Source organism: Siniperca chuatsi, linkage group LG3 (assembly GCF_020085105.1).
Source record: "Siniperca chuatsi isolate FFG_IHB_CAS linkage group LG3, ASM2008510v1, whole genome shotgun sequence".
NCBI classification, from domain to species: Eukaryota; Metazoa; Chordata; class Actinopteri; order Centrarchiformes; family Sinipercidae; genus Siniperca; species Siniperca chuatsi.
The window spans coordinates 3,426,349-3,451,810 of NC_058044.1; the positions used below are offsets into that span (position 1 = coordinate 3,426,349).

The 25,462-nt window shown below is 40.5% G+C and overlaps 1 protein-coding gene across 1 annotated transcript; it reads right to left on the reverse strand.

Annotated features, from left to right (window-relative positions):
- Window positions 1-694: 694 nt before the first annotated feature.
- npepps (aminopeptidase puromycin sensitive) lies at window positions 695-24,538 on the reverse strand. Its single transcript, XM_044189526.1, has 23 exons — window positions 24,155-24,538; window positions 21,646-21,730; window positions 21,384-21,461; window positions 21,124-21,245; window positions 18,279-18,386; window positions 15,607-15,807; window positions 15,284-15,380; window positions 15,160-15,193; window positions 13,905-14,019; window positions 13,025-13,189; window positions 12,696-12,800; window positions 12,545-12,605; window positions 12,341-12,450; window positions 12,019-12,082; window positions 11,703-11,842; window positions 10,016-10,150; window positions 7,867-8,086; window positions 7,125-7,267; window positions 6,745-6,801; window positions 6,392-6,499; window positions 4,939-5,094; window positions 4,631-4,678; window positions 695-2,951 (listed from the first exon to the last, which is right to left on the reverse strand). The coding sequence occupies exons 1-23, from the start codon at window positions 24,275-24,277 to the stop codon at window positions 2,805-2,807; spliced, it is 2,622 nt and encodes an 873-aa protein (XP_044045461.1). The 5' UTR covers window positions 24,278-24,538; the 3' UTR covers window positions 695-2,804.
- Between the last annotated feature and the right edge of the window lie 924 nt (window positions 24,539-25,462).

Consider the following 25,462-nt stretch of genomic DNA (forward strand, 5'->3'; position numbering starts at 1 on the left):
TGATTTAATTTGATTAAAGACGCACTTGTTTAAGACTATGCACCATGTAAGCATAAAATCAACTGAAAACAGCATTAAAAAAAGGTAATAAAAGTACATTTTTTGGATCATCGCAGACCGTGTAACTGCAACGTCCCCTGTTCAGGTCCGGACAGGGACATTTGTTGCACGTTATCCCCATTTTTCCTCACATTTACTGACAGCTCTCTACTATCTCCTATCAGGGAAAAAAAAGGGCAAAAACGCCCCAGAAATACTAAAAAAAAAAAAAACAACAACAAAAAAAAAAAAAAAACAGATTCTGACAAATGGCTCTCTGCAAGACAGGGCCTCAATATTAGGTAAAGATGTAGCAGCAGCAGCAGCAGAGCGCTATTGTTCCTCACGTCTCCCTCCCTTCCTTCGTTTACGGTCATCTCTCTACGATTTTAAAAATGCAGCTGCCACCATGGGGCCGTTACCATTTTAGTTTTTAATTGTGCTCTAGTGGCGCATACTGTATTACCAAACAAATCTGCAATTTATTGAATTACCACAAAGTAATTGATACACAGACAACCCGGGGCCTTTGGGACCCTTCAGAGTCGGTGGCCCTGCTTGGTGCCCTGTTATCAGCTGATAAAAAAAGATAAAAGGACTCGTTTTAAACAATTGAGAGTAGTGATTCACCTGAGAAATGTCTTGTAGCGACAGGTACTGCATCATCAAGTGTTACTTTATTGGACTGCATATTTTACGGTTGCCTTGGCATCACTGAAGTCAAAGCTGTCCTGCCTGACAGAGGTTCCTCTTCTTTAACTCAGAACCACAAAGACATCCCCACATGTTGAACTATTAAATTCAGATTCATTTAAAAAAAAAAAAAAAAACAAGAAAACATTAAACGTCTCTGCACGATCAACACACACAGAAGCCAAACGCTGCCTGAAAGTTTTCTACAGACACTTGATGAAACCAAAATGTGCAGACATTTTGAATTTGCTCTCTGTAATCATTTATGTCAACCCGTAGCCAGTTTTATTCTCTTTAGGTGTAATTCACATGTTCAGCGCTGCTTTAACCATTTGTAATCCAATGTGATCATCTCCTCGCCTCTTAGCGTGCGATGACACAAAAACAAATTACAAATCTGTTTCCAGGCGCGCACACTCACACCTCACTCATTAAAAATCAACTTGTACTAATTTCACATCATTTGTTTTTATAATCCTTTGTCACTTTAATGAACACCAACTGTAGTTTTAGACAAAAAAAAAAAAAAAAAAAAAATGAAATAAAACTAAAAAGAAAAACAAACAGAAAAAAAAAATTTAAAAAAAAAATAAAACTACAACAAATGTTCAAGGGGGGGGAAAGTGTCTCGACAACAGGTTGGATGACTCGGTCGGTATATTTTCAAAAACCACATCAAATTGTAAATTCTATATAGATATACTCGTTCAACAAGTCTGCATAATCTGTCTCATTAGATACATTTGACGTTATGTGGAAGTCACCTATTATCACCACTTCAGCGTTAAATATTTACTGCAAACCAGTCGACCAATTTAAGGCTTCCAAGTTTGACAGCGGAGTCGGGTCGATCCGTCACGTCCTCAAGGATCGGACCGGGCCTCGGCAGACTCTCAACCCTATTAAGAGGCGTTTCCTGATGTTACTTCAGAATGAAAAGGCCCCCGAAAAGTAGTGTTGTGATCTTTTTTCTCTCTCTCTCTCTCTCTCCTCAGAATATAAGATTATCTCAACATTTAAATAAATCACTGCATCTGATGTCTTATAAAAACACGCCAATATCTTAATTTCATTGAGGGTGGCAGATAAAGAAACAGGGGAGTTTAAATATGCTTGTTGATGATTCAAACTATACAAAGTCTGCCTGAACAGAGTCCGAGGGGTTTTTTTTTTGGGGCGGGGGGGAGAGACAGGTAATCATGAACTTTTTCATTTAATTCTTAAGAGGAACATCTTCCACAAAAAAAATCCTTGCATTATACAGCTTACAATGTAGTACCATGCTAGCGCTGCTCGCCTCGTCCAAACCATTTATTAGCAATGGAGAATCAGTGCTGTTGGAAACTACAACACACACTACTGTTATTAACCCCATTCTGCCCAGGGGCCTTCTGCTCTCACCCAATCACAACGCCCAAAGGAGAAGGAGGAGGGAGAAGGTGTGAACACTAACCGAGAGGAGGAGGAAAAAAAAAAAAAAGTTAACAAAATAACAAATAACTTGTCTGTACAGAAAACAAACAGAAGTAAACAAAAGCAGCAAATGCAGAAAATCACACTTCATGCATTCAAAATGAGTGGCAGCAGGGGAAAAGGGGGAGGAGAGGGGGATTCACAGTTTTGTCAGCTGCGACGCAGAGATGGATGAGGGTGTGCATACGGGGCAGGTGATGCAGAGTGCGTTAGCAGGGTTAGCGATCATTTAGAGGGACGTAGTGTTTCTGCGACTTCGCTGAGCATCGGTTTTATAACATTACTTGTTGGCCGGCGAATGTGTCGTCTGCTCGTGGGCAGAATGGGGGTAAAACTACATTCCTCGTCTGACTAAAATGGATTTGCTTTGTTAACGTAGAAAGAGTCTCTTTGTGTTCAACCAACACTTTGTTAAATTCTTGGCTTTGTCTTCTTGATTCATACAGTTTCTTTAGAGAAATGAAGCCTGCTGTAAGTACGCTCTGGTCTCCCGCTCTGGTCTGTATTTGGGGGGTGGAGGGGGGCAAGGCAGCTATAATGCTGGGAGGTCCGCGCTGGAGGGAGGGGGAGGGGGCTGGAGGCGGCGGCGGGGCGGCGGCTCAGACGGGGGGCGCTTTGCGCTGCAGTAGATACTGCTGGATGTCGTCTGCGTCGCGCTTCAGCCAGGCGGCGTTGAGGAGGATGTTCTCGCAGCACTGCTGCACCGTACGCTCGGCCGCCGGCGCCGGGTGACTCTCAAAGAAGCTCTGCAGGGACACAAACACACAGAGAGACCGGTTTAAGAAAGGGCGTCGACCTCTTGGAATCAAAATACAAAGAAACGTATCTGACAAAACAACACAACACACAACTAGGCAAACTGCAGATGAAGATTGTGTGATATGATTGAAAGCTCCAGAAGAGCTACTAAATGAACCTTGTGGTGAGACTGTCTTGTCAACTGCTACTTCTAAAAAGGTAAAAAAAAAAAAAAAAAAAAATCAACTTTCAATCTCGACAAAAGAAAACGTTAGTAGCAAATGTCAGAGAAATTATTATTTTTCAAACGGAAGCAGGTAACTAAAGCTGCTGTATGTACGTTTGGTGCGTTTTTAAAATTAGACAGCGAAGATATAACGTCTCTGCATTATACTCCGTGACAAAGGGCTTCAAGTCTTTTGGAAATTGAGGTAGTTTTTCCAGAACGAGTCCTGTACATACAGAGATACTGAATGATAAAACTAAGGATGATTTTATCCGTTAAATAGTTGTACAGTAATCAGAAGAAACACAAAACAATGCATAGCACCACAATAAGGTCAGTAAAGATAGAGAAGTGACATTTTTATGTGGTGTTGCTGGTAATTAAGGCTGTCATGATACCAGAATTTTAAACTAGTATTAAAAAAAAAAAAAAATGGTGGACCAGCAACTCCCTGTTTTTGTCAAAGGAGTCTGCTGGTAGCTTTGGAGAGAGTGATATAAGGCTTCGGTTTCCTGTCGGAAAGGCTGTCTGACGGCAAGGTAAGGCGGTGAAAATATCCTAAATATAGCGTACACACAAACTGATATTTTTAGGTGGTTAAAACCAGTTTTGTTGCTGCCCCCCGTCCACAGCAGTGCATTGCTCAGCTTACGTGCCGGTCCTGTCTGCTTCTCCAAACTTCGCCGTCTAAAGATTGTAGATCTGCTTTTTTAATTTTTTTTATAGCTTTGGTACTTTTGATACTATCGAATGTATAATTAACGGAGATCGTATCATTTTAAACACGTGGTATCGAAAAAGTATCAAAGTATCAATACTTTTGACCTTACTGGTAATATTAATCGTACTCTGAAGGCAAATGCACAACGTCTAACCATAACGTCCACGGTTCAATTCCACCCGGGGCCCTCTGTTGTACGTTGTAACCCCCACCTCTCTCCCCGCGTTTCCTTCCAGTCTACGCTGTCAGTTAACAACTAAAAAGGCAAAAGAATTGCTCAAAATAATAATAATAATAATAATAATAAAAAGAAGTTTCCCTGATGCTTTGTGCGTTTCTGGTTAAACTGACGTTCAGTGATTATTTTAGTCGTTATGTTTAATGCTAAAACTGTAGTGAATATTAGATTTCATTCATCAGGTGTACAGAAACATGCCTCTAACAAGCAGGAAATTGTTGATATGGAGACGATACATCAGGACTGTGTTGCTGTTTGTTGTGAGGTCGTTCCGCCCCCTAGTGGTTAAAAAAGTTTGTGAAAAAGTAATGCCTTCCTAACGTAATTCGGCTGATTTAAATCTTGTACAGAATCTGTTCCAAATAAAATAAGATGGAGTGATTTATATTTGTGAATTACCAAAATCTTTAATAAACTTTTCTTTTTCCTCTAAAAAGAAACGACTTCTTCAGGAATAAACCCCCCCCCCTTCAAAATCAACAAATTTGTGAACCACTCTCACCTTCACTTCAGCAGCCATTTTGTCGATAGCAAATCCATCGACTGAGAGCTGTAAAGACGAGAAACACACGTGAGCTGAATGAAAACAAAAGCAAACCACAGACACTGAAGCTGTTCAGCTGCCTTGTAAAAATAATAAAAATAATAAACAGACCAGAACCTAAATGATCAACCTGCTTATTCACTCGAGCAGAATAAATGTGTGGTTATCGGTGTTGGAGGCCGTGGCAAAGAAATTAATCTTTCACTGACACATTCACACATGACCTCATAAGATTGTGTGTGTGAAGTATTTTTTTTTTTTTTTACCTTGATGAGCCGTGATATGAGGAAGCCGCCCTGGTAACGGTTGTAAAGCTCCTCCCAGTTGTCCTTGACAAACTTCCAGGCAGCTTTCCGGCCATGTTTACTGCTTCCTGCCACGCCCCCGATTACTGACACCGTGTCCTGGGGACGAACCTCTTCCTGTCGGGGGGGGGGGAGACCCAGAGAGAGGTTAGCTGTGGTGAGGGTTGTTCAGATGCAGTCCGCATCAGCAACTTGGTCACTGAACCGAAAAGCAAAAAGGTCTGAAGCTCATTCTCTACTGATGAGTATTTCAGAGACTAGTTTTCTTACACTGCATTACACACCACAGTCATTAAGCCATGGCACAACAGCAATGAAACTAGAATTAGCGCCCCGCGGTTGTGTTTGTGGCAGTTTACATCCACGTCTGTCCAGACTCATAACATATGAAGTGAAGACTTGGAAGGAATTGAATAAAAGTGTATTATTTTTGGTTAAATGGAAGTTATCACTATAGCGATGATACTTATGTATGATTCCAGTGAATACACATTGTTGAACTGATTAGTGAAGGATTATCATAGATGTATCGGCTAAACAGGAAAACACGTATTGGATTACTATGTAAAGATGGATTCTTACAGAGTATAGCTGCACAAAGTGTGCTGCTTTTGTTTCCTCCTGGCAGTTTTAGATGCGAAGCCTCTCTATGAGCTGTAGGTGAAACTCACTCACAGGATCACGATTAGCTAGGCGCGCTCCATTACGTTGTTTGCCGTCACGTGATTCCGAGGACGCTCGAAATTCAGAATGAAGCAGGAAGTGAAAGGCAGAATGGAGGAAAGCCCGTTCATTCTTAAAATTATGGCTAAAAACCTATTTTAAAAGTCACAATGACCTTTGAGTCAAAAGTGTCACCTATTCTGTGTCCGACCAGCCGTGAAATATGGTCACAATCTCCCCTTCTGTTCCTCAGTTAGGGGGTTGAATAATGGCCAGAACATTATGATGTCACAGTGAAGTTGACCTTTGACCTTCATCGTTGTATCCCATTAACCATCTGTGTGAAATTTTGTCATAATTACCACATCAAGTCTTGAGTCATGGCCAAAAACGGGCTTGTCAAGGTCATTTTGAGGTCACAGTGACCTTTGACCTTTGACCACCAAATTCTAATCAGTTCATCCTTGAGTCCAAGTGGACTTTGTGTCAAATTTGAAGAAATTCCCTCAAGGCGTTCCTGAGACATCGCGTTCATATGGATATCGGACGGACAACCTGAAAACGTTATGTCGCCGGCGTGGAGGCATAAAAACAGAAACTGGGTCTGATTTTCCTCCAAAAAACACATGATTATAAGCGTGCTGGTTAAAAACAGAACTTTACAAATTAAACTTGTTTCATTTCCTGAAATGTCACCCGGAGAAACAAAACCAACATTTTTGTAACATGCAGTAAACGTGGTCACGTGTACCGAGAGCGCGAAGCTGAGGACTTTCTGGATGAGGTCCGGGGCGGAGATGGCGCCCAGCACTCGCTCGATGCGGTTCTTCTCCTCTTGCATGTCTGCTTGTTTGTGGAGCTAAGTGGGCGAGTGACACAAGACAAAGAACAGATATATAAGAAAGAGAGAAAGGAGGGTGGAGAAAGAGAACCAAAAAGGAAAATGAGATCATAAGGACACGAGTGAAAGAAGAGAATAAATCTGGTTTTCTGAAAATAATCACTTCCTTAAGAATAAAAACGGTAAAGTTTAATCACTCAGATTAATGTAATTGTCCCTGAACATCTTTATGTCACAGTCCAACATGCACGCTGCAGTCTTACCTTCAACATCGTGTCCAATGTGGCACTGTCTCCATGCTTCAGCACTGTTAAATACACCTGAATAAACACATACACACAGTCATACTCGCTTTGATACTCGAACATGATCTTTTCAGTATTAAACAAAATCTAATTGTAGAGATTGTGACCTTCTGCTGGATTACTTTATACTGTAAAATGTTATTTTGTCCATCCCTGTATAAATCAGTGTGTACACAAGCTGTTAAGATACTGTATGAGGAGCGACTTGGACTTGGGGTGGCCGGTGTAACCAGTATAAACCGCGCAGTGGTCAAGACATGTTCCACAGAGGCAGGACCAAACAAAGAATTCACAATTAGAAGAACAAAAAAACATGGGCTGTGTTTTATTTTGCTTACCGGGCTCCTGAGGTCTGCAGGCAGGACCTGCTTGCCGTCCACGTGGTCCCTGAATCTCCGTCGGGCCTCCTCCAGTGTGGGTTTGTGTCCCGCCTTCCCCAACTTCCCCAGAACCAGACCTCTCAACAGGGCGTCCAGGTGACCTGCAGGACAAAAACATCACACTCAAGTTATCGTCTCTCGCCACAGAACTGTGATCTTCAGTCAGTCAGATGCTAAATTACACCTAATCAAAGGGTAGAAAAGTATCTGATTTTCTACAATTCACTGTGGTATCAAATAAAAAACTAAGTAAACGTATAATAACTCTGCAGCATTTTCCCCCCTCAGCTCCCGTTATACTATTGAACTGTTTACACAGCCTGAAATGATAGAAGAAAGTACATTTGAGTGCTACTTTATAGTAATGTATGATGGTATACTGTAGACATCCTTTGATAATTGTATGATACATTTTACGGCAAATTATATTGCAAAAATGTATTTTTCATTTCTATGCAAATTAACAGGAAGCTGGTTAGTTTTTAGGATTTAAAATGATGACATAAAGAGACAAACATAGCTTGAAATATCTTATTTTGCAAGGTGTCTATATAAAGTGGGGTACTTTAATAAAAGCAATGAAGACACTATGACAAATTATTTTCAGTTGAATGCTAAGAAAGAGAAAAGGAATCTACTTGGGTCTAAATGAGGAGATTTTAACTCCATGACAGCTCGTTTCTGTCCAGCTCCTCCTCACCTTCCCCTGGTTTGCTGTCCCAGCCGAGCTCCAGGCCGATGGGGGTGAAGAGCTCCCGGATGAACTCCTGGATCTCCTCGTGGAAGTCGGTGTGGGACAGCAGCGAGGACAACACTCCCAGGTTGCAGCTGAGGTCGCTCCACACCGTGTAGTTGGGCTCGTTGACAAACGCCTCCATCAGCTTCAGCACCTCCACCGTGCTGATCATCCCTGCACGAGACTGAGGCCACAAAACAATTAGCATCTGCTAAGTTCAGAGATGCCTTTCCCTTTCAGATTCTCTAAACTAAATAAATCCCTGCAGAATAAAAGCATCCTGCTTTAGGGAAGATGTTAGGGTGAATGCCTGCTGTACTAAGTTGCCTATCATGTCACATTTAAAGTCTCAAACGGAAGGATTTATAGAGCAAAAGTTGCTGGTGAACCATTTAGTAACAAACAAAACATGCATTTTCCTGTAGGGAATAACAGGAATCAATTAGCTCTAAAATAAGAAAAATTAAAATGTCAGATTTGGTAAGTTTTGACTTGTAGGATTTTGATTTGATAATAAACTTCCTGTGAAGTGCCTGCGTGTCAGTGACACATCAAGTAACGAAATAATTGTGTTGGTCTTAGTTTCATGGTCAGACAGAGGTCAGGGTTACAACATGCTGTGTAACTTGACTATTAAGACATTCACAGAAATGTTTCCCTTTATTTTGAAAGACTCTACATGCTCCTCATCCACCAGTAAACATCCACGTGAGGACAGAAACGTTTAATTTGGCGACAACAAATGAAACCTGCTGTCTGGAATTCAATAAAGAAAGATTTATGATGAGATGCTATCTGATCCTCTGCCCTGAACATTGCTGCTATTTGTCATAGCTCAACATCTGATTAAACTGTTTCATCTTAAGCGGAGATTGCATTAGAAGAAACAGAAGACATGAAGGCGTTACATGAAATCTTAAAAAGGGAGGAAGAAACCAGAGGAAGAATCAGAGTGACTGTGCTTCGTCTGCTACAACATAACCAAGTCGTGTTTGACATTTCACATTTATCATCAGCTTTTAGTTGCCAAACACACAAAACAGAAGGAAAAGCTTTACCTTTTTCTCATCTTTTCAAAAACAATTAAAACATTTTCTCTTTTTTAAGGAGTTTAACTGTCGGAAGTAACCCTAAAGTTATTGTATATTGCTCATACAGTAACTATAGTATATGGAAGCAAATTAGGGTCATTAATATTTTGAGCTTGTGAAATGATGTTTCCACGCAATCTCACGGCCTGCAGTTGTATTTCACCTTTTGTGTGGAAAAAAAATGCGCATGCACGTACCTGAATGTGTGAATTCGTAAAAAAAGTTTTGCAGTTGTAGAAATATTTTGTGCATGTGTGAAAACTTTTGTGCACGCAGATATAATTTGCACGTGTAAAACGTTTCTGTAGCTGTAGAAATATTTTGTGTAAGTGTAATTAAAACATGTGCAGGAATATTTTCAACAGTGAGGTTTCACGCAGTCTGAGAGACGGACACACAAATTTCCTATCTTTGTATGCGACACTCGAGTTACAAGCTATAAACTACAACCAAAAAACAAAAGGCAGTTCTTAGTGTTGTAAAACAGTTTGCTATAAATTTCTGACATGAAGAACTTTCACTTTGAGGTCCAGTGTTTCCCACAGTTTCCCCAAAAACTTGACTTTCACTGTAACTAATTATGATGTATAATAAATAAAATATCTTGAATTGTATGTCAGTGGCCGAGTTCTGTTTTGGTGCACTTAACTGTCCTTGGTTTCTCCAAAAAACAAACATTTCCAAGAGTTTGGAAAAGTTTGGATTTTGGTCATAACGCCACGGCATTAATGTTTGGAGCCACATAACAACATCAGATACTTAAGGTGAACTTTCTTCATTTTTCCACACTGCGAATTGGCCAGCATCCCGCACTTTCCCTAGTCAGTCCTCCTGCCCTCCTTTATTCTGCACCATGTATTTGTTTACACCTTTCCATTCTGACAAGCAACTAGCCTGTTGTCTAAATACTTGTAGCTGATTACATTTTGCCATGAAGAAAAATAGAGGAAATGATTATTGTTTTATTGCCCAGCAGTAGGGCTTTGTGTGTGTGTGTGTGTGTGTGTGTGTGAGAGTTTCACCAGGGAGAAGAGGTCGTTCTGCAGGCCGAGTCGGTCCACAGGCTGCAGGCTGAGGTCTCTGACGCCCGGCAGCAGACTCTCCAGCATGGACGAGCTGTACTGGATGCGATAGAAGCCCACAGTGCCGGGGTTGATCTGTAAACAGCAGGGACACAACTGGGTCAGACTGTGGGGAAAAAATGTAGTTTTACCATTTTTAACTCTCAGACTGAGTGCTCTTATCCATCATGGCTTAAAGTGAGTGAAACAGCATCATCCTAATGCTAAAGCTTGAGGGTTTAAGTCAATAATAGGCTTGTTGTGGTGGCAAAATTTCCCCAAACACTGGTAATTCTGACTTTGACCGGAACAAACATCAGGACAGAGAAAATATTAGTCCTTCAACTGTCTTTTTTCTTCTTCTCTAAACTGTAGCTGGCTGATAATTGAGTTGGTAACAGGAATGTCGAACAAGCCGATCCACAGGATTGGAGCAGTGGGGATTCAAGGCATTATTTATAGATCAGTATAAGCTGTATAAAGCCCAATCCATTTTCAATCCTTTGTTTACACAGTTTCCTTCCTCCTTCATTCAGACAGCAACATCATCAACAGCTAATTTACAAGTTACACCCACGAGAGATCGAACAAGTTCATTCCCGTTCTGGCCACATTTGACAAAAGCCAAATTTACACGTCTAAATTACCAGAATAAAAGATTAAATAATATAACTGACTGTCCCTTCATTAGGAGACTAGGTCAACGCCTGCAGAAACTTTGTCTGGTTGACAGAAGAAGTGTGGGTGAGTCTCTTAACCAAATCCTCTTCTGCTCTTCCTCCCAAACTGACAACCAGGAAGTCCAGTCTGTGAACTTTGGTGTCTGACTTTTTTCATGAAAACAGGACAGACTGAGGCATCTTCTCTTATGACTCCATAATTCGGCTTAAGACACTGGAAACCGTATCGCGTTTGGTAAATTTTAAATTCCGAATGACAGAGAAATGTTTATTTTTGCCAAATATGGCGACCATCTCAACTCGAAGCTTTACTTGTTTGTATGTACACGAGCTTTTCCGCAAACATGGCCGCAGCCACACGCAGACAGACTTGTAGGGCCACACTATGATGGCACAGTGTTTTCACACTGCATAATGCAAAGATGCTGAATAATTAAAAGCAAAACAATAAATGATCACATGAATATTCCATGTAGAAAAACAATTGAAAGGCCACTGTGCTCTGTAGAAACCCACCCTCCACACACTCTAACCTTAATTTTCACTAATTAAACAAAGGATGTCACGCTTACTCAGAATGGGGGTCGCCAGATGTGACCAATCCACATTAAATACAGTTTCTTCAAAGATGTCACTCAGTGTTTCCACTATCAGGTACTTCATTCCATCACGGCGGGCCGCCAACTTAATTTTTAGTGCCACAACAATCCTTGGTACATAAAATTGCTTTATTTATCACTATATGCCACGTATCGGATCGGTACTTGGCAGATACCCTGACTCTAGGTATCGGAACTGGCATCAGGAGAGGAAAAGTTGGATCAGTGCATCCCTGATAGCTGACGACTACTGCTGGGGATCTAAAAACTAAAACTGATATATCCACCCTGGATAAAGTACTCATCTTAATATCCTAGGTAAACTGAAACATGACTGCTGGTGTTGGAAGAACTGCGACTTGACCTCACCTTGATCCACTGGTCAGGAGCGACGCCGCTCAGGGTGATGGTTGTCTCGGGTCTGTCCAGCAGAACCTTGAGCTTGGTGCATTTGGGGTCCTCGCTGGTACAAATGCTAATGGGGACCATCCAGTTGGGACAATCCTCACCTGTCCAACAGACAAGTCAGGAAGCCAATGAGAAGCTAGCACAAAACGATATCAGTCAAACAACAGTCATGTTTATATTTTAAAATGAATACAAAGCAGCATAAACCCCGAGTAAGGGGTTTTTTGCAAATGGTTTGAGTCGCACAAAAACTTACATGACTGTTATAAACACTCACCATTATGTGGTCCACTGGCACAGAACTTCTTCTGAGATATTTTGAGGATGCGTTCGTCACCTTGCTATAAATAACATCATGTTCAGTGTGTGTATGAGAATCACAAAAACAAGGTACAAAATTAGAAAAAGCCACCAGAAGAATATTTTTCACTTCATGCCGTTGAATTTCACAGTTTGATCACTCTGCAGGCAATGAAATGAGTCAGGAGGTAATACACTTGGCCTCCTGACCACAAGCAGCTCAGTCAGTGAACAAAATGTCTGATTTAAAGCACTCAACCTTGTGGCTGATTAAACAGCTTGTGCCCAGTGAAGCTCACCTGTTCCTGGTCCACTACTATTATCGGGAAGCCCATCTGCTTGGTCCACGAGCCCATCACTGCAGCGATGGGTTTTCCACTGGCCTGTTCCAGACATTCCCATAGATCCTCTGTGGAAGACAGCAGGGAGTCAAGAGGATTAGGAATCAGTGAAATTAATTTCCATCATCATTCATGAGGAAAATGTTTCCTGCGTGTTCTTACCTGTCGAAGCATTTTTATGTTGGAACTTCAAAAGATAAGCATTCATTCCTTTCCTAAAGTCCTACAAAGAAAGATACAGAGGTCAACCTTAATGAACAAAATGGATCCAATACTGCGCTGCGAGTAACTTAAAGAGTGTCACACAACCTACCTCGTCTCCTATGTAGTTGTGCAACATGCGGATCACAGATGCTCCTTTGCTGTAGGAAATGGCGTCAAAGATTTCATCTACCTCTGATGGATGACCCACATTCACCTGGAGCACATAACACAAAGCCAGAAATCAGGTGTCAAGAGTCTGATGGCAACTTTCATGGTGCTAACATACCTTATTATACACTTAACCAGTATTTGCCCTTCAACCACTAAATAAATAAATCATTAAATAAAGATCACTTCCAAAATAATCCATGTTGTAACAATCCATAATCCACAAGTAAAAACATTCTTCAGTTCCTCCAGACTCCCTCCACAGCTCACCTCTATGGGATGGCTGCTGTCCAGTGCATCCAGGTCCAGCGCGCGGGTGTAGTCGGCTGAGACGAACTGGGTCCAGATGTCGTACTCTGGGAAGCAGTGGTCCACACACAGATACTCAATCCAGGATGCAAATCCCTCATTAAGCCACAGATGGGTCCACCATTCCTGTACACACACACACAAAGATGACACTGTGTCCTCCAAGTCCTTCAGAATTGTTCCCTTCCAAAATATGATCTCCTACATTACAAATACTAACACTGACTGAGCAATTCAAACAAATGACAGTACTTTCTGAAGGATAATGGGTAACTTAAATTGTTGACAAGATTAAAAAACATTAATGTTCTACATTCGATAAAAAAAAAGAAAAAAAAAGTGCTTCTTGGATCTGACAACGATGCGACACTAAACAGGTGCTCCTGATGCACGGGTAGGCAATCAATGTCCACAAAAAAGGGGAATGAACTCCCAAAAAAAGCTTTGTAACTTTTCTACCTCAACAAAGCAGTGTGCCTTGAGTTTTGGGGGAATTCATTCCCCTTTTTTTGTGGACAGTCATGTACTACATTGTCTCTATTCTGGAGATATTCAGTACACCTCACCTCAGATAACAATGTGTAGCATTTTGGAAATTAAGCCTTCCTTTAGTATAGGCATTAAAACAAATAAAATTAGTATTAGTATTCTTACTTTCCAACAACCAACCAGAGCTGCAGATCGACTGGTTTCTCCATTTAACTGGTTTATTTTTAAAAAGAACTCTCTCTGTTTTATGTCTTTTTGGATATACTTTAGAGACTGTCTTTCAGTTAGTGCTACAGTTTTTAAAAAATCATTACTGTCATGGGTTTTGTTATTATGTTATTGTTATGGTTACCATGGTGACCAAGTTTCCGAACCACTGGTGGGCGAGTTCGTGCCCGACCACCAGCGCCACCCACTGCCTGGAGGACGAGCAGGAGTTCTTCGGGTCGATCAGCAGTGCCGTCTCCCTGGAAAACAGAAAGTCGAGGTTAACACAGAGACAGCTGAAGGAAGGTGACACCTCCTCTCAACACCAGCAGGTTTCCCTCCGTCAACCATCCAGAGGCCACATCAGCAGCTGGGCTGTTTATTAAGAAAACCTGCAAGCAGGTGGCTGTAGATGGATAGATGAACGGAGCCTGCTGCCATATGCTAATCACATGCCATCTGAATACCTAACAGGTGACAGCACGTCCAGCTAACCGCAAAGCAATTAAAAAGCCATCAGTGCTGTCAACCAAAATAACACAACTACAACAAGAACTTTTCAGGAAGAGGGGAAAAAACTGCCTTTTTTTCCAATGAGACCTGGAGCTGCAAAGCTACAGTTTAGGGCTGGGACTAACAATTCTTTATTTTCATGATTAATCACTTAGTCTATCAAACGTCAGAAAGTAGTGAACAATGCCAATCCCAATTTACCCCAGAGCCCGATCAACAGTCCCAAACCCCAAGACATTCAATTTACGATGATATAAAAACAGAAAAAAAGCAGAAAAATCTCATATTTGAGCCTTTGAATGTTTGCCATTTTTGTTTGAGAAATAACTTAAACGATTAATCATTTAACAAAATTGTTGTTGATTAATATTCTGTCAGCTGACTAAACGATTAACCATCTAAACTTTAGCACAACTAAAGTTAAACAGAGTGTTGTCAAATAGCTCCTCAAATTATTTTGGTAGATTGATTTAAGGTACAGACTTATTATACGTGATTACTGCATCGAAGATTACTAGGGTGACTAGGGTCGGGCCGCCGATGGCTGTTGTGATTTAAAAGCATCGCCCAACCCTAATCTGGACTTTCTTCATCCAAAGATTCTGGGTCTATGGACACATTTTACTTTATTGCCAATGTGCCAGTATAACATGATCATTCATTATGAAAACTAAAGTTACAATATATAATTACACACATTCACTTTTGACGCCCCACAAATGTCGGCGTATCACTTCAGAATATTTTCAGTTCAACTCAAATTTTCCAAAACCTGCCACAGTGGCAGTGATGTGGTTGGTGAATGAAATTAGCAGCGTTAATTTTTCCACTTTTGTTAAAAATATTTGGTTTTTAAGATCAAGAGCAACTGAGCAACTGAAGCTTACCTGTAGGTAACAAGGCCCCAGTTTTCCATGGCACCTGAATGGGAGGAAGCAGTATGTGTTTCACTTTCAACATTTTCAGTGGAAATGTCTCAAATGACTGAATGCAGAACTGACAACTACTCACCAGCAGCAAAATCAGCAATAGCTATGAGATCAATTTTAGGCAATGGATAAGGAACATTGAAGTAATCTTTGTAGAAAGGTAAGGTCTTAGTCGCAACCTGCAAAAAAGACGAAAAAAAAATGTTAAAAAATATGTAACAAAATATGAAAAAGTATTTAAAAATGGCTGCTTTCTGTACATTTGTCTACATCGCCAGTCATGTTTGTAGTTATTAAATTCTTGTGCGGAAGTGAGAGCATGTAGTGAACCCGCTGCTGTGGACAGTCTGCTCAACAGTGGTTTGCTGTCTGGAAATGTTAAAAGTGTTTGAACAACATTCTCACCTCCAGTGCAAATTTCCCTTGTTCTGCCTTCCCGACAGGTGTGTAGACGCGTACCGTTATACCGTCTGATGACTGGCTCTCCACATAGTCATATTCACCAATGACAAAAGCTACAAGGTATGTGGACATGATGGGTGTGGTGGCAAACTTCACTTCCACAAGGTTTTCATCATCTGGATATGGCTTTCGATCAATGACATTCTGGAAGAAAAAAAGAAAGTTAAACGGCTCAACATGGAGATATCATATGGAAACGTTTACTGACAACAAAAGTAAAGTCAACGGTTAATATTGGGACATTTCGCTAAAATACTTTATAGCAGATCATTGCTCAAGAGCAAAAGTTTCTGATTCCATTCCCTTATAATTATTTTCTTATGGGCAAAGAGTCACGTAAACAGACCAAAAGTCTAAAGCTCCACCAGCAGCATGTTAAAGGATGAAATATTTATTACACACCATACTGGCAAGTGGGGCTAAAAATGTTAAGTTTGTCTTGAGGGTGATGCTAGAGGAAAGGTCATGTGGGGGGGGGTTATTAAAATCAAAATGGTTCATCCTCCACAGAGCATGAATCTGCTTAGTAAAATGAATGGCATTGTTCCAATCAGCTTTTGTACAAATGGAAGCTTTGGCCCAACGGTGGCGCTAGAACAAAGATCAGCAGTCACAATCACAATCATTGGGGAATCTAAAATCATCAATTAAAAGGATATTTTTCTTACTGTCAACAGATCCCATGAAAGGCCAAAACCAACAATGTGTAAATCCGTCTCTCAATACTGTTTGGCTACCCTATCCTGTCTGTGGCACTCAGCTCAAAGCCCATTGGTTCCTACTGAAGATGTAAACCTTTATAAAAAAAAAACAAAAACACCTCACAAATATGTAGTTTAATTTTAAGAACTGCACCGTTTTTCACGTCTAGACCTTTTATCATCATAAAAAAGGTGACCTAAAAGATTCATTGCGATACTGATGATGGCCTTCTTTTGGTAAATATTTGAATCCAGGTTGTGATGTTTGCAGAGCAAACACAGAATGGCCAGGCTCTGCTGTAATTGGCACTTAGATAAGAGCAAAATCAACCAAATCACTGCCATAAAACATATTATTGAGCTGATTAATGTTTTGGTTTTTTTATAGGATAAGACGGGCGGTGTTATTCTATATTTTCTGTCAGTACTTTCTGACTTCCTGCGTGTGGCTCTCAGCTCCAAAGCCATTGGTTCCTTCTGAAGATGTAAACCTTTAAGAAACACCTCACAAATATATAGTTTCATTTAAAACAAAAAACAGTTATTTCCTAAAACAGCTGCTCGCTGTAGTTTTTAATCAAACAAACAGGAGGAAATAGTGCATCTGTTGGGGACTATTTCCAGCGGCGGATGAATCCACATGTGGTGCTGTAGTGAGTGTTTGGGGCAGCAGGACGGTGTGTGTGGGACTGAGTCAGAATAAACTACAGTGTGTGTGTGTTCATGGTGATGAAGGAACATGTCGCCCGGTGCAACAGTGTGACTCACTGATGTGTTTTTAACAGTTTTTGGACAACAATGGAGCTCTGTGGCTCAGAGGAAGAAGATACATCAGGCCGTGATACACACACACACACACACACACACACACACACACACAATACTTGTTAGTACATACATTCATTGTTGGTTTGGGTGTTTTATGGGATTTGTTGACAAAAAGAAAAATTCAGAATATCACCAGACTTATCCTTTAGTATCAATGCTGACTTTTATGACAGCCTGGCCAGTAGTTATCTCAGTAGTAGTAGATATCTTTCGCCGACTGTGCCAACGTGTAAACCCTCACGTAACCAAAAAAGTATCCACTGAACAGCTTCAGTACACACTCCAGCTAAAAAGGCAGTATTGTGTTGCACTAGACTTTAAAGGTCACAGTAGACTTGCTGAGAAAATAAATTTCAGCAGGTTTGTGGACACAAAAGGTCAAGAGCTGGACTGGCATCAATCTGTGCAGGGCTTAGTCCTGCTGGCCAAACTAATCAAATTCCCTCTCCTTCAGCCGTGGGCATGATGGTCTGCAATAATCATTATATGCCTACAATAAATTATGTTATTTGATATTATTATCTAGGGTTATTTATCTATAATATTCTTTGGTAATTTGTCTTCCATGAGTGTTTTTGTCCCGTCTTGTGGAAAAGTGTCTATTTGGATTCAACAACTGTCACAACAGGACATAAAACGCACATTATTAAAGACTGACAGACTTTCATATGGAGTCAGTCATCAGAAAGACCCAAATTTAGCTTGATCGTCACCACCCAGATGAACTGTGTTAGCTTGGAGGGGTGTTGTTGTTAGAAATAATCAAAGCCAGATGATGTTTTCTGATGCAATTTAGCTGCAAACGCCTTCAGTTGAAATCACTGAAGAAAAGAGTCCGCATGACAAAACACAAGACATTGTTTTCGGGAGAATTTTTCTTCTTCAACCTCATTGTACATGTACAGTATTTACATTTCACATGTAGTTAAACATAACATTAGCCAGAGGTAGAATATGCAGAGACTGTCTGCCCTCTGTTATGTAAGCACACACACACACACACACAAAAGAAACTTGGAAGTGGAAAGTGACTAAGGCAGTCTGGACTCAGTTTCTCAGAGGGAGCAGTGAACATACGACACATACCATATTTGACAAGGCTACTCGGTCCTTGGGAACTATCAGAGCGATGTCAAAGGTGGCTTTGATAGCTGGCTCATCCCAACAGGGGAAAGCTCTGCGAGCGTCCGTGGCCTGGAGGGGGGGGGGCAGAGAGAGAAAGGACACAAACTGAGATCCCGTGTGTTCGATCCAGATGAGTCAAGACCGTGCTCAGATCCATCCGAGGTGGACTGCAATTCACATCCTGCATCTTAAACGAGTCTCTGCCTGTTCTGATCGTATTTCACTTGTCCAGTCACATTTGATTTTTATCTGTGAGACACTGTGATTGCTAAACACAAATTGGCACTTAGATATACAGATACAGAGGACTGCAGAAGACTAAAAATTAGGAAGAAAAATGTGAAAACAAAAATGATAAAAGACCTGAGAAATCTTTGAGAGAATAAAATAGATATAGAGAGCTGGGGAGAGGAAAATAACCACGTCATTTATAGACTGTGTAATATGTATACGCATTATTTAAGACCCATTTCTTGGTCCTTCTGTGTGGTTAGTGATGCAACAGCTTTCACATCATTGTTTTCCATGTACAGAAGTTATTAGGCAGCGACCCAAAGGGATTCATGCCAACCTTAAGACTTCTAGTATTTTCACTTTCATTTTCCCTTTCAGAAGTCAAAAGTAACACAGACAGTTATTTTGCTGTGTGAGCAGCTCTAGACTCCTTCCCTTTGTTGCAGGAAGCACTACAGTCGAATGTTTTTATCTGTGCCCGGCATTTGTAGCATTTCCTTTAAATAAATTGCCCGGATCCAATGATTTTATCTACTAAAGAGCCTAGGCCGCACCCATCATTTTTTCCAGGGCGCCTGAAACAGCTACAGTTATAGGCTCTCGCACCACAGGTGAGGACCGACTGATGTTGCTGGTCACTGGAAGTTGTTACAGCTTCTACCTGTGTTCGTTTTACATTGTCCAAGCTTACACAATCTGCACCTATGCTTGGAACTGTCTTTTGAAAAACTAAGTGTGCGCTGAAACACGTAATGTGAGCTGGCAAATAAACAGACCTTATGGTGGGGAAGTTACTCTGAATAAGATTACTCTACTTGTTACTCTGAGGCAATCCCATTAAATATTACTTTACTGCAAGTTAGATTTAACTTTTAGCTGGTTTTGAAGTTGCTTCACAAAAGCCAAACCTGTCATTTTCATATTGTTCAGAACTTGCCTGTCTCAATAGATTCTGCTGTACCTTTCATTGTCAAATAGTGTCTGAAACCCCCTATCCCAACAACCTTTACAAAGTTGTATCTGTTCCGAAACCAACATGCACGCCCACTTCAGCCCGCCCACGCAGTGATTGTCAAAGTGTGTAATTAAAAAAGTATTAAAGTTAGGGTTTGAACTGTTGAACTCTTTTTCCATTCTTTACACGACTGCTTCTGTCACTTTTTGTGTGCACAACTGACACTATGAATGCCTTTGAGGAGAGATTGTTCCACATTTGAACATTTATCGTGTCTCTATGACAGCAGGCTTTTCACCCGCCTTCGCGTGTGGTCATTTGAAGCAGCTATAAACACTTTTGCCTTTAGACATAACACTTCCTACTAGCAATTTTATTTCAAGCATACCTCTGTCTACAGGCCATTGCCAGCAGTGCTGCACTGAACTGAGCTGGACTACTTAATGGTTATACTGGATTTTTGCATCAATGAGATGCTGTAGCTTGAATTGACAGGTATTTAATTCTGCTAAAAACAGACATCTCCATGTCTTTGTTTATCTATAAACACTTTCTCAGCTGAATGAAAAAAAAAAAAAACCCAAACAAACTATATAACGATATATATCATATATATATGGTTGTTGGACACCCTAACCCTTCACAGTCTCATTTGAGGTCCATTGACATGTGTATTAAAAGTTGTCCACTTGTCATTGCATCCCCAGAAATGTGTTTTAGTGGTTGCAAACGGTCGCAGACTAGTACCGAGACATGAAAACATTTGGACCAGACTGCGAGAAAACTGTACCATTCAGCAAAAAAACGTTCAGTAGTTAATTAATATTACAGGCTATTTTTGAGGTAATTACTTTGAACTTGAACTGTAACACTCCAACAACAATATCCTGATTTGTAACTAAAGTTACCTCACATATAAGCATGTGAGGTAACCAGTCTGTCATCATCCTGTTTTAACATTCAGCAATACTTGAAATGGGTATAAGGCCGCTACCTGACAGTTGCTGGGAAGTCGATCTCTACTTTTATAAAAATTTGTATGTAACTACAATGAAAGTCAGCCCAAATAAAGTCAAGTTTTGTTTTTAGTTTCACTTATATGCTCACCCACTCTTTTTTCTGTCTGTCTCTCAGTCATGTTCTAACTTGGTATCAAGTTGTGTGTGGGGGAGGATACATAGACATCATGCCTTAACCAAAACTTCCATGCTTTGTCAACATGCACGTGACTCACGGGAGACCCTCTGTCATAACTTTATCTTCCAGTGTGTGCACACTGTGGTAGAAAATCTGTGCATGTACACAGGAGGTGTATATCCTGCAGGTGACAGAGGAGACATAAGAGCCCCCCAGTCAGTGTCCAGACTAGACTGACCTGGTTTTGGCTCGACTTTCCCAGAAACACAAGCCAACACACAGTAGCATTTTCAAAACACATGTATAAATAGAATTAAATTAGAGATATTGCCTCATCTTTAGGACAATTCTGGATTACCAACAAGACTCACATGACCAACACACCCTCGTATGTTGCAACACAGGCAAGTAGTGGGTTAAGCAATACACTCAACTTTCCCCAAACGAAAACATCCTATTTCCCTGAGTCCATCAATTTACCTCAAACTGTGTGACAGCAGCGTAGCGGATCTCTCCAGCAGAGGTTGTATATTTACTTCTATAGAATCCTTTCATTTTGTCGTTCAGCTCTCCAACAAAGTCTATCTTCAATGTGCCGGAGCCTGGGGAGGCGTACACAGAGAGAGTTGCACTATTCATTCAGCCACGAACAAAAGGGGAAATCTGTTATTTTTCAACAGCAATGATAATAGAAAAAGCAGGGACAACCAACAGCAGAGCCAAGTGAAGTCCCTTCTTACCTTTCTGTAGAGCACTAGGAAATGACAGGGTGACTTTCTCATCCTCATTTTGATAGTTGAATCCTGTAGCATTAATTTCTAAAAAAGGAAAAAAGAGAGTAAGAAATAGACATGCTGATTGCCAGAGCATGCAATATTTCCATTTTCTATTTCTATCTATTAGGAATTTAAAATCAGAAAACTACATTTTTCATTTATGACAATGTCATTAATAAAGAAAAAATCAAAAAGGGGAAAAAAGCTGATGAAGTCTGACCCTCACCTTCTCCTCCCTCTGGCACAAAGGAAGCTGTGATGATGTCGATGTCGGCACAGTTCATCACAATCTGATTTGTGGCTTGTGTAACCTGTAAATATTGACATAAAACAGCATAATTTATACTTTGATAATCTCCGCTGTGCCATAATTACAAATCCCAATCCATCTGAGAAAGATTAAGTTTCAAAACCAGGACTTGACAATGAGTATGTAAAGGAGCCGCAGTTTGTTCGTGCAATCCTGATGGTAAATCCAAACTGAACCTCGGTCAGATAGCTGAGACAGGAATGAACCTACTTACTGTGAACTAAACCTAGAGGATGAAGGGCAAAACTGGTCACAGATAAAGAACCAGTTGGGGTATGAAACAACATCGAAAGAATTTAAGAAAGTGATGCAAACAAGGAAAGGAAGACAGACTATGGGGCCTCTGACTTGTGATGTGAAAACAGTGGATGTGACTGCCTAACTTATTGAGGGCGAAACACAGTGGCACACTTGGATGACATGCAATTTTCAAAGAGGGCAGTAATAGTGACATTCACGGTTTGTGGCACTGCTGGTTGGACGCTGCTGTTGTTTGATACACTTGGAGGCTAACACAGTGGCAGAAAGTATGAAACATGCCAGGCAAGTGGCAAAGTGCCACGTTGCTTGAGTTTATTCCTGTCTATTGTATTTTACCCAGGTTTTGTACAAACTGCAGGTAAACAGGGTATTACTAAACCAAACTGTGGTTCGAGAACTTCCACTTCTCAAACACAGCATTAAAACATTTTCAGGATGACTCAACTTAAAGACTTGCTGAAATGTGGATTTGCAATTACTGCCAGCAAACATTTCAATGATTAACAAAAGCACAGAAGGTTTGAATATATTCAAAAACTTGTTTGAATGTTTTATGAGTACAATTTGCCTAATATGTTTGAATACATCTAGGTTTAATAGTTTAAGCATAATAATTTATGATGTCCCACGTACATTCCCTGTGCTAGATGTCATTTCAGTACATGTGCCAATTAGATACCAAAGGTCTGGTACTGATACGAAAAACAATACTTTCTCGATGCCTTTTTTTGCTGTGTCATTTAACAAAATAAACTTCTCAAAAGCATCCTTTTAATGGTTTGGTGCTGAAGCAATTAATTGAGCGACAGAACAATAATCGTCAACAGTTTTGATAAGTAATCATTGTAAGTCATCAAGGGAAAAACTCCAGCTTTACAAATTTGAGAATTAACTGTCTGTTTTATATAATTTACAAACTGTATATATATTGGGGTTTTGAACTGTTGGTCAGGAAAGTATTATTTTATTTGTTTTACAGCTGAATGCTTTAACTCATGTTTATTACTATTGTTTTACCTGCTCTTGATAGTGAAGCAGTTATAGTGAAATGTGTCATATAAACAAAGAAAAACTAGTATTTGCAAATGTACACATTTAGACCATACATAACGACATGGTCTTTCTTGGTTGCTCTGATAATGTGTGTTGAGTGTTTACGAGCAGGCACAGGTGTTAGGACACTCAGCTGACAGGTGTCCGTGTCCGCACAATGGAGCAATGTACACACTGTAAGCACAAAATCTACCTCTGAAATAAATACTAAGTGTGCTGGTATGTTTGTTTTATGTGGTAGTTATACTGTATAGTAGCTTATATCTACACCCACTTTAGCAACATGAACCCAACTGATTCACTAACCTATTAATTCAACTGAAAGGTAACTTTCGTTAGCAAACGCAGTGTGCATTCCTCAAATTTACCCCAAAGACTGGTCAAATAATAGTTTAACCTAAACTGGAGCTGCTCTGAAAATACGCTGCCACGCAAATTCACTCACCACATGTCATTTTAACAGTCAGGACAGTTTTAACATGTTTATACATAACGTATAACTTAGTTGATCTGAATAAGTGAGCGAGGCAGAGGGTGGGAGGGGGCGACATGGTGTTGCCATGATTTAGCAAACACTAGTGAGCGTTAGCTAGCCGATAGTTAGCTATTTAACTAATTAAGTAACCAACATCCGATTATTTGATACTGATTAATAGTGATGTATTGCTGTTACACGGGGTTAACGTTGCTGGCATACAACTAACTGCTCTTGAAACACATTAAGCGCATTGCCAAGCGCTGTTAACAGGCTAATGTCCACAGTTAGCTAAGCTAACATGAGAGTGCAAGTCTGCTGCTGTCTATGGGACTGTTGGTGCTAGCTAGCTTCAATTAGCTTTCGGCTAGTGACAGAAATATCCAGCCGTTATTTTTCCATTCATGGCTCTCCGTCGGCCACTGCGAGCCTAGCAACTGCCAGCTAGCTAACAGCTAGCCACCGTCAGCTAGGTAACTACTACTGGGCTAGTGGCTAACAATATGCGGTTATCAGTCGAACACAGCAAATTAGCTAGCTACAGGTAACGTTAGCTGCCCAGATTACATAACAAGATCCCCGCCATTCACAGACAAATCCATCAATGTATGTAGCCAGACGCTCTGGTACACGTACCTCCACCAGCGCCTCCAGCTTGCCTTCGAAAGTGAAGTCGATCAGATCGGGCTTCAGACATAAGCCATAGTTGACGGGGTAAACGTCAGTTGGTAACCGTACGAAGGGCCTCCTTTCGGGCATGGTTCCTGTATTTTTGGCCCGGCTGCGCTAACGAAAACGGTGCTGTGTGTAACTCTAGTTATCGCTCTTAGTTTTATTAGTACAGAGCTGACCACAACGGGCCTCGACAGTGAGGATGGTAGTGAGTCTGTGTACGAATGACAGCGGAACCCTGCGGCCCAGGAGCAGCAACATCAACTGAAAGCCCTCTCAGCACTGCCAGCTACAGTTCGCTCCTCGTAGACAGCCCAAACAACTGAAGTTAAGCAGCGTACGGACACGTTGCGTCATCACGTTTCAGCGTACGTGCCATACGTGCGTGTACACGGTACAATAACAATTCATGCTATTACATGAAAAGTATTGCCATCTGAAATAGCTGAAATACTGAAAGTTGAAGTGTCAATTTAAGTGTAAGCTAAGTGGAGTTGAAGTGAAATTCCTGAAAGAAGTTGAAGATGAAGTCCAAGCACTGAGAAGTGTTTTGATAAATTGAGCAGGAAGTTGAAGTGGAAAATCTGAAACTTCTTTTATATTATTTTTTGTTCTGATGTCTTGATTTGGAGTGATTTTATTGTTGATGATATATATTGTATTTATTGTACGGATTTGATTGGTGATGTTGCCTAGGCAGCTGGACTCCTGCACCAATGCTCAAAATCAGAATCAGAAATACTTTATTGATCCCCGAGGGGAAACTCCTTTGTTACAGCAGCTCACTATCACGTCAGTGCACACAGGAATAGAAGTACTAAGCAAATCAAATATAATACATACATAATATATAATACACTATAATACAGGTCTACCAGTTGATAATAATACGGTAATGCTGTCCTTACATCAAGGACCACAATGAAAATAAGTCTTGGACTTCATTGTTGTTATTATACTTGACATTGTATAGATATGTGTGACCTGGAGTCCCTTCTCTCATTGCGTCAAAGAAGAGCTGAAGAAGGTTTTGTTTTGTTCAAAATGTCAGTTCAAATGTAAGTTATAAAATACAACAGACAAAAGAACAGACATAAAGAAGAAACTAATAAACAAACCAAAGAAATAATTGTAAAATGCTAAATTTGACACTGTGTATAAATCAGTTAACCTTTTTGATTACATATTGCCCTACTAATGGAAAAGATGCTGTTTATCTTTCGTACATCCATCAGTTTTGTTCTTTAGTGTATCATGAGCACCGGAAGCTCG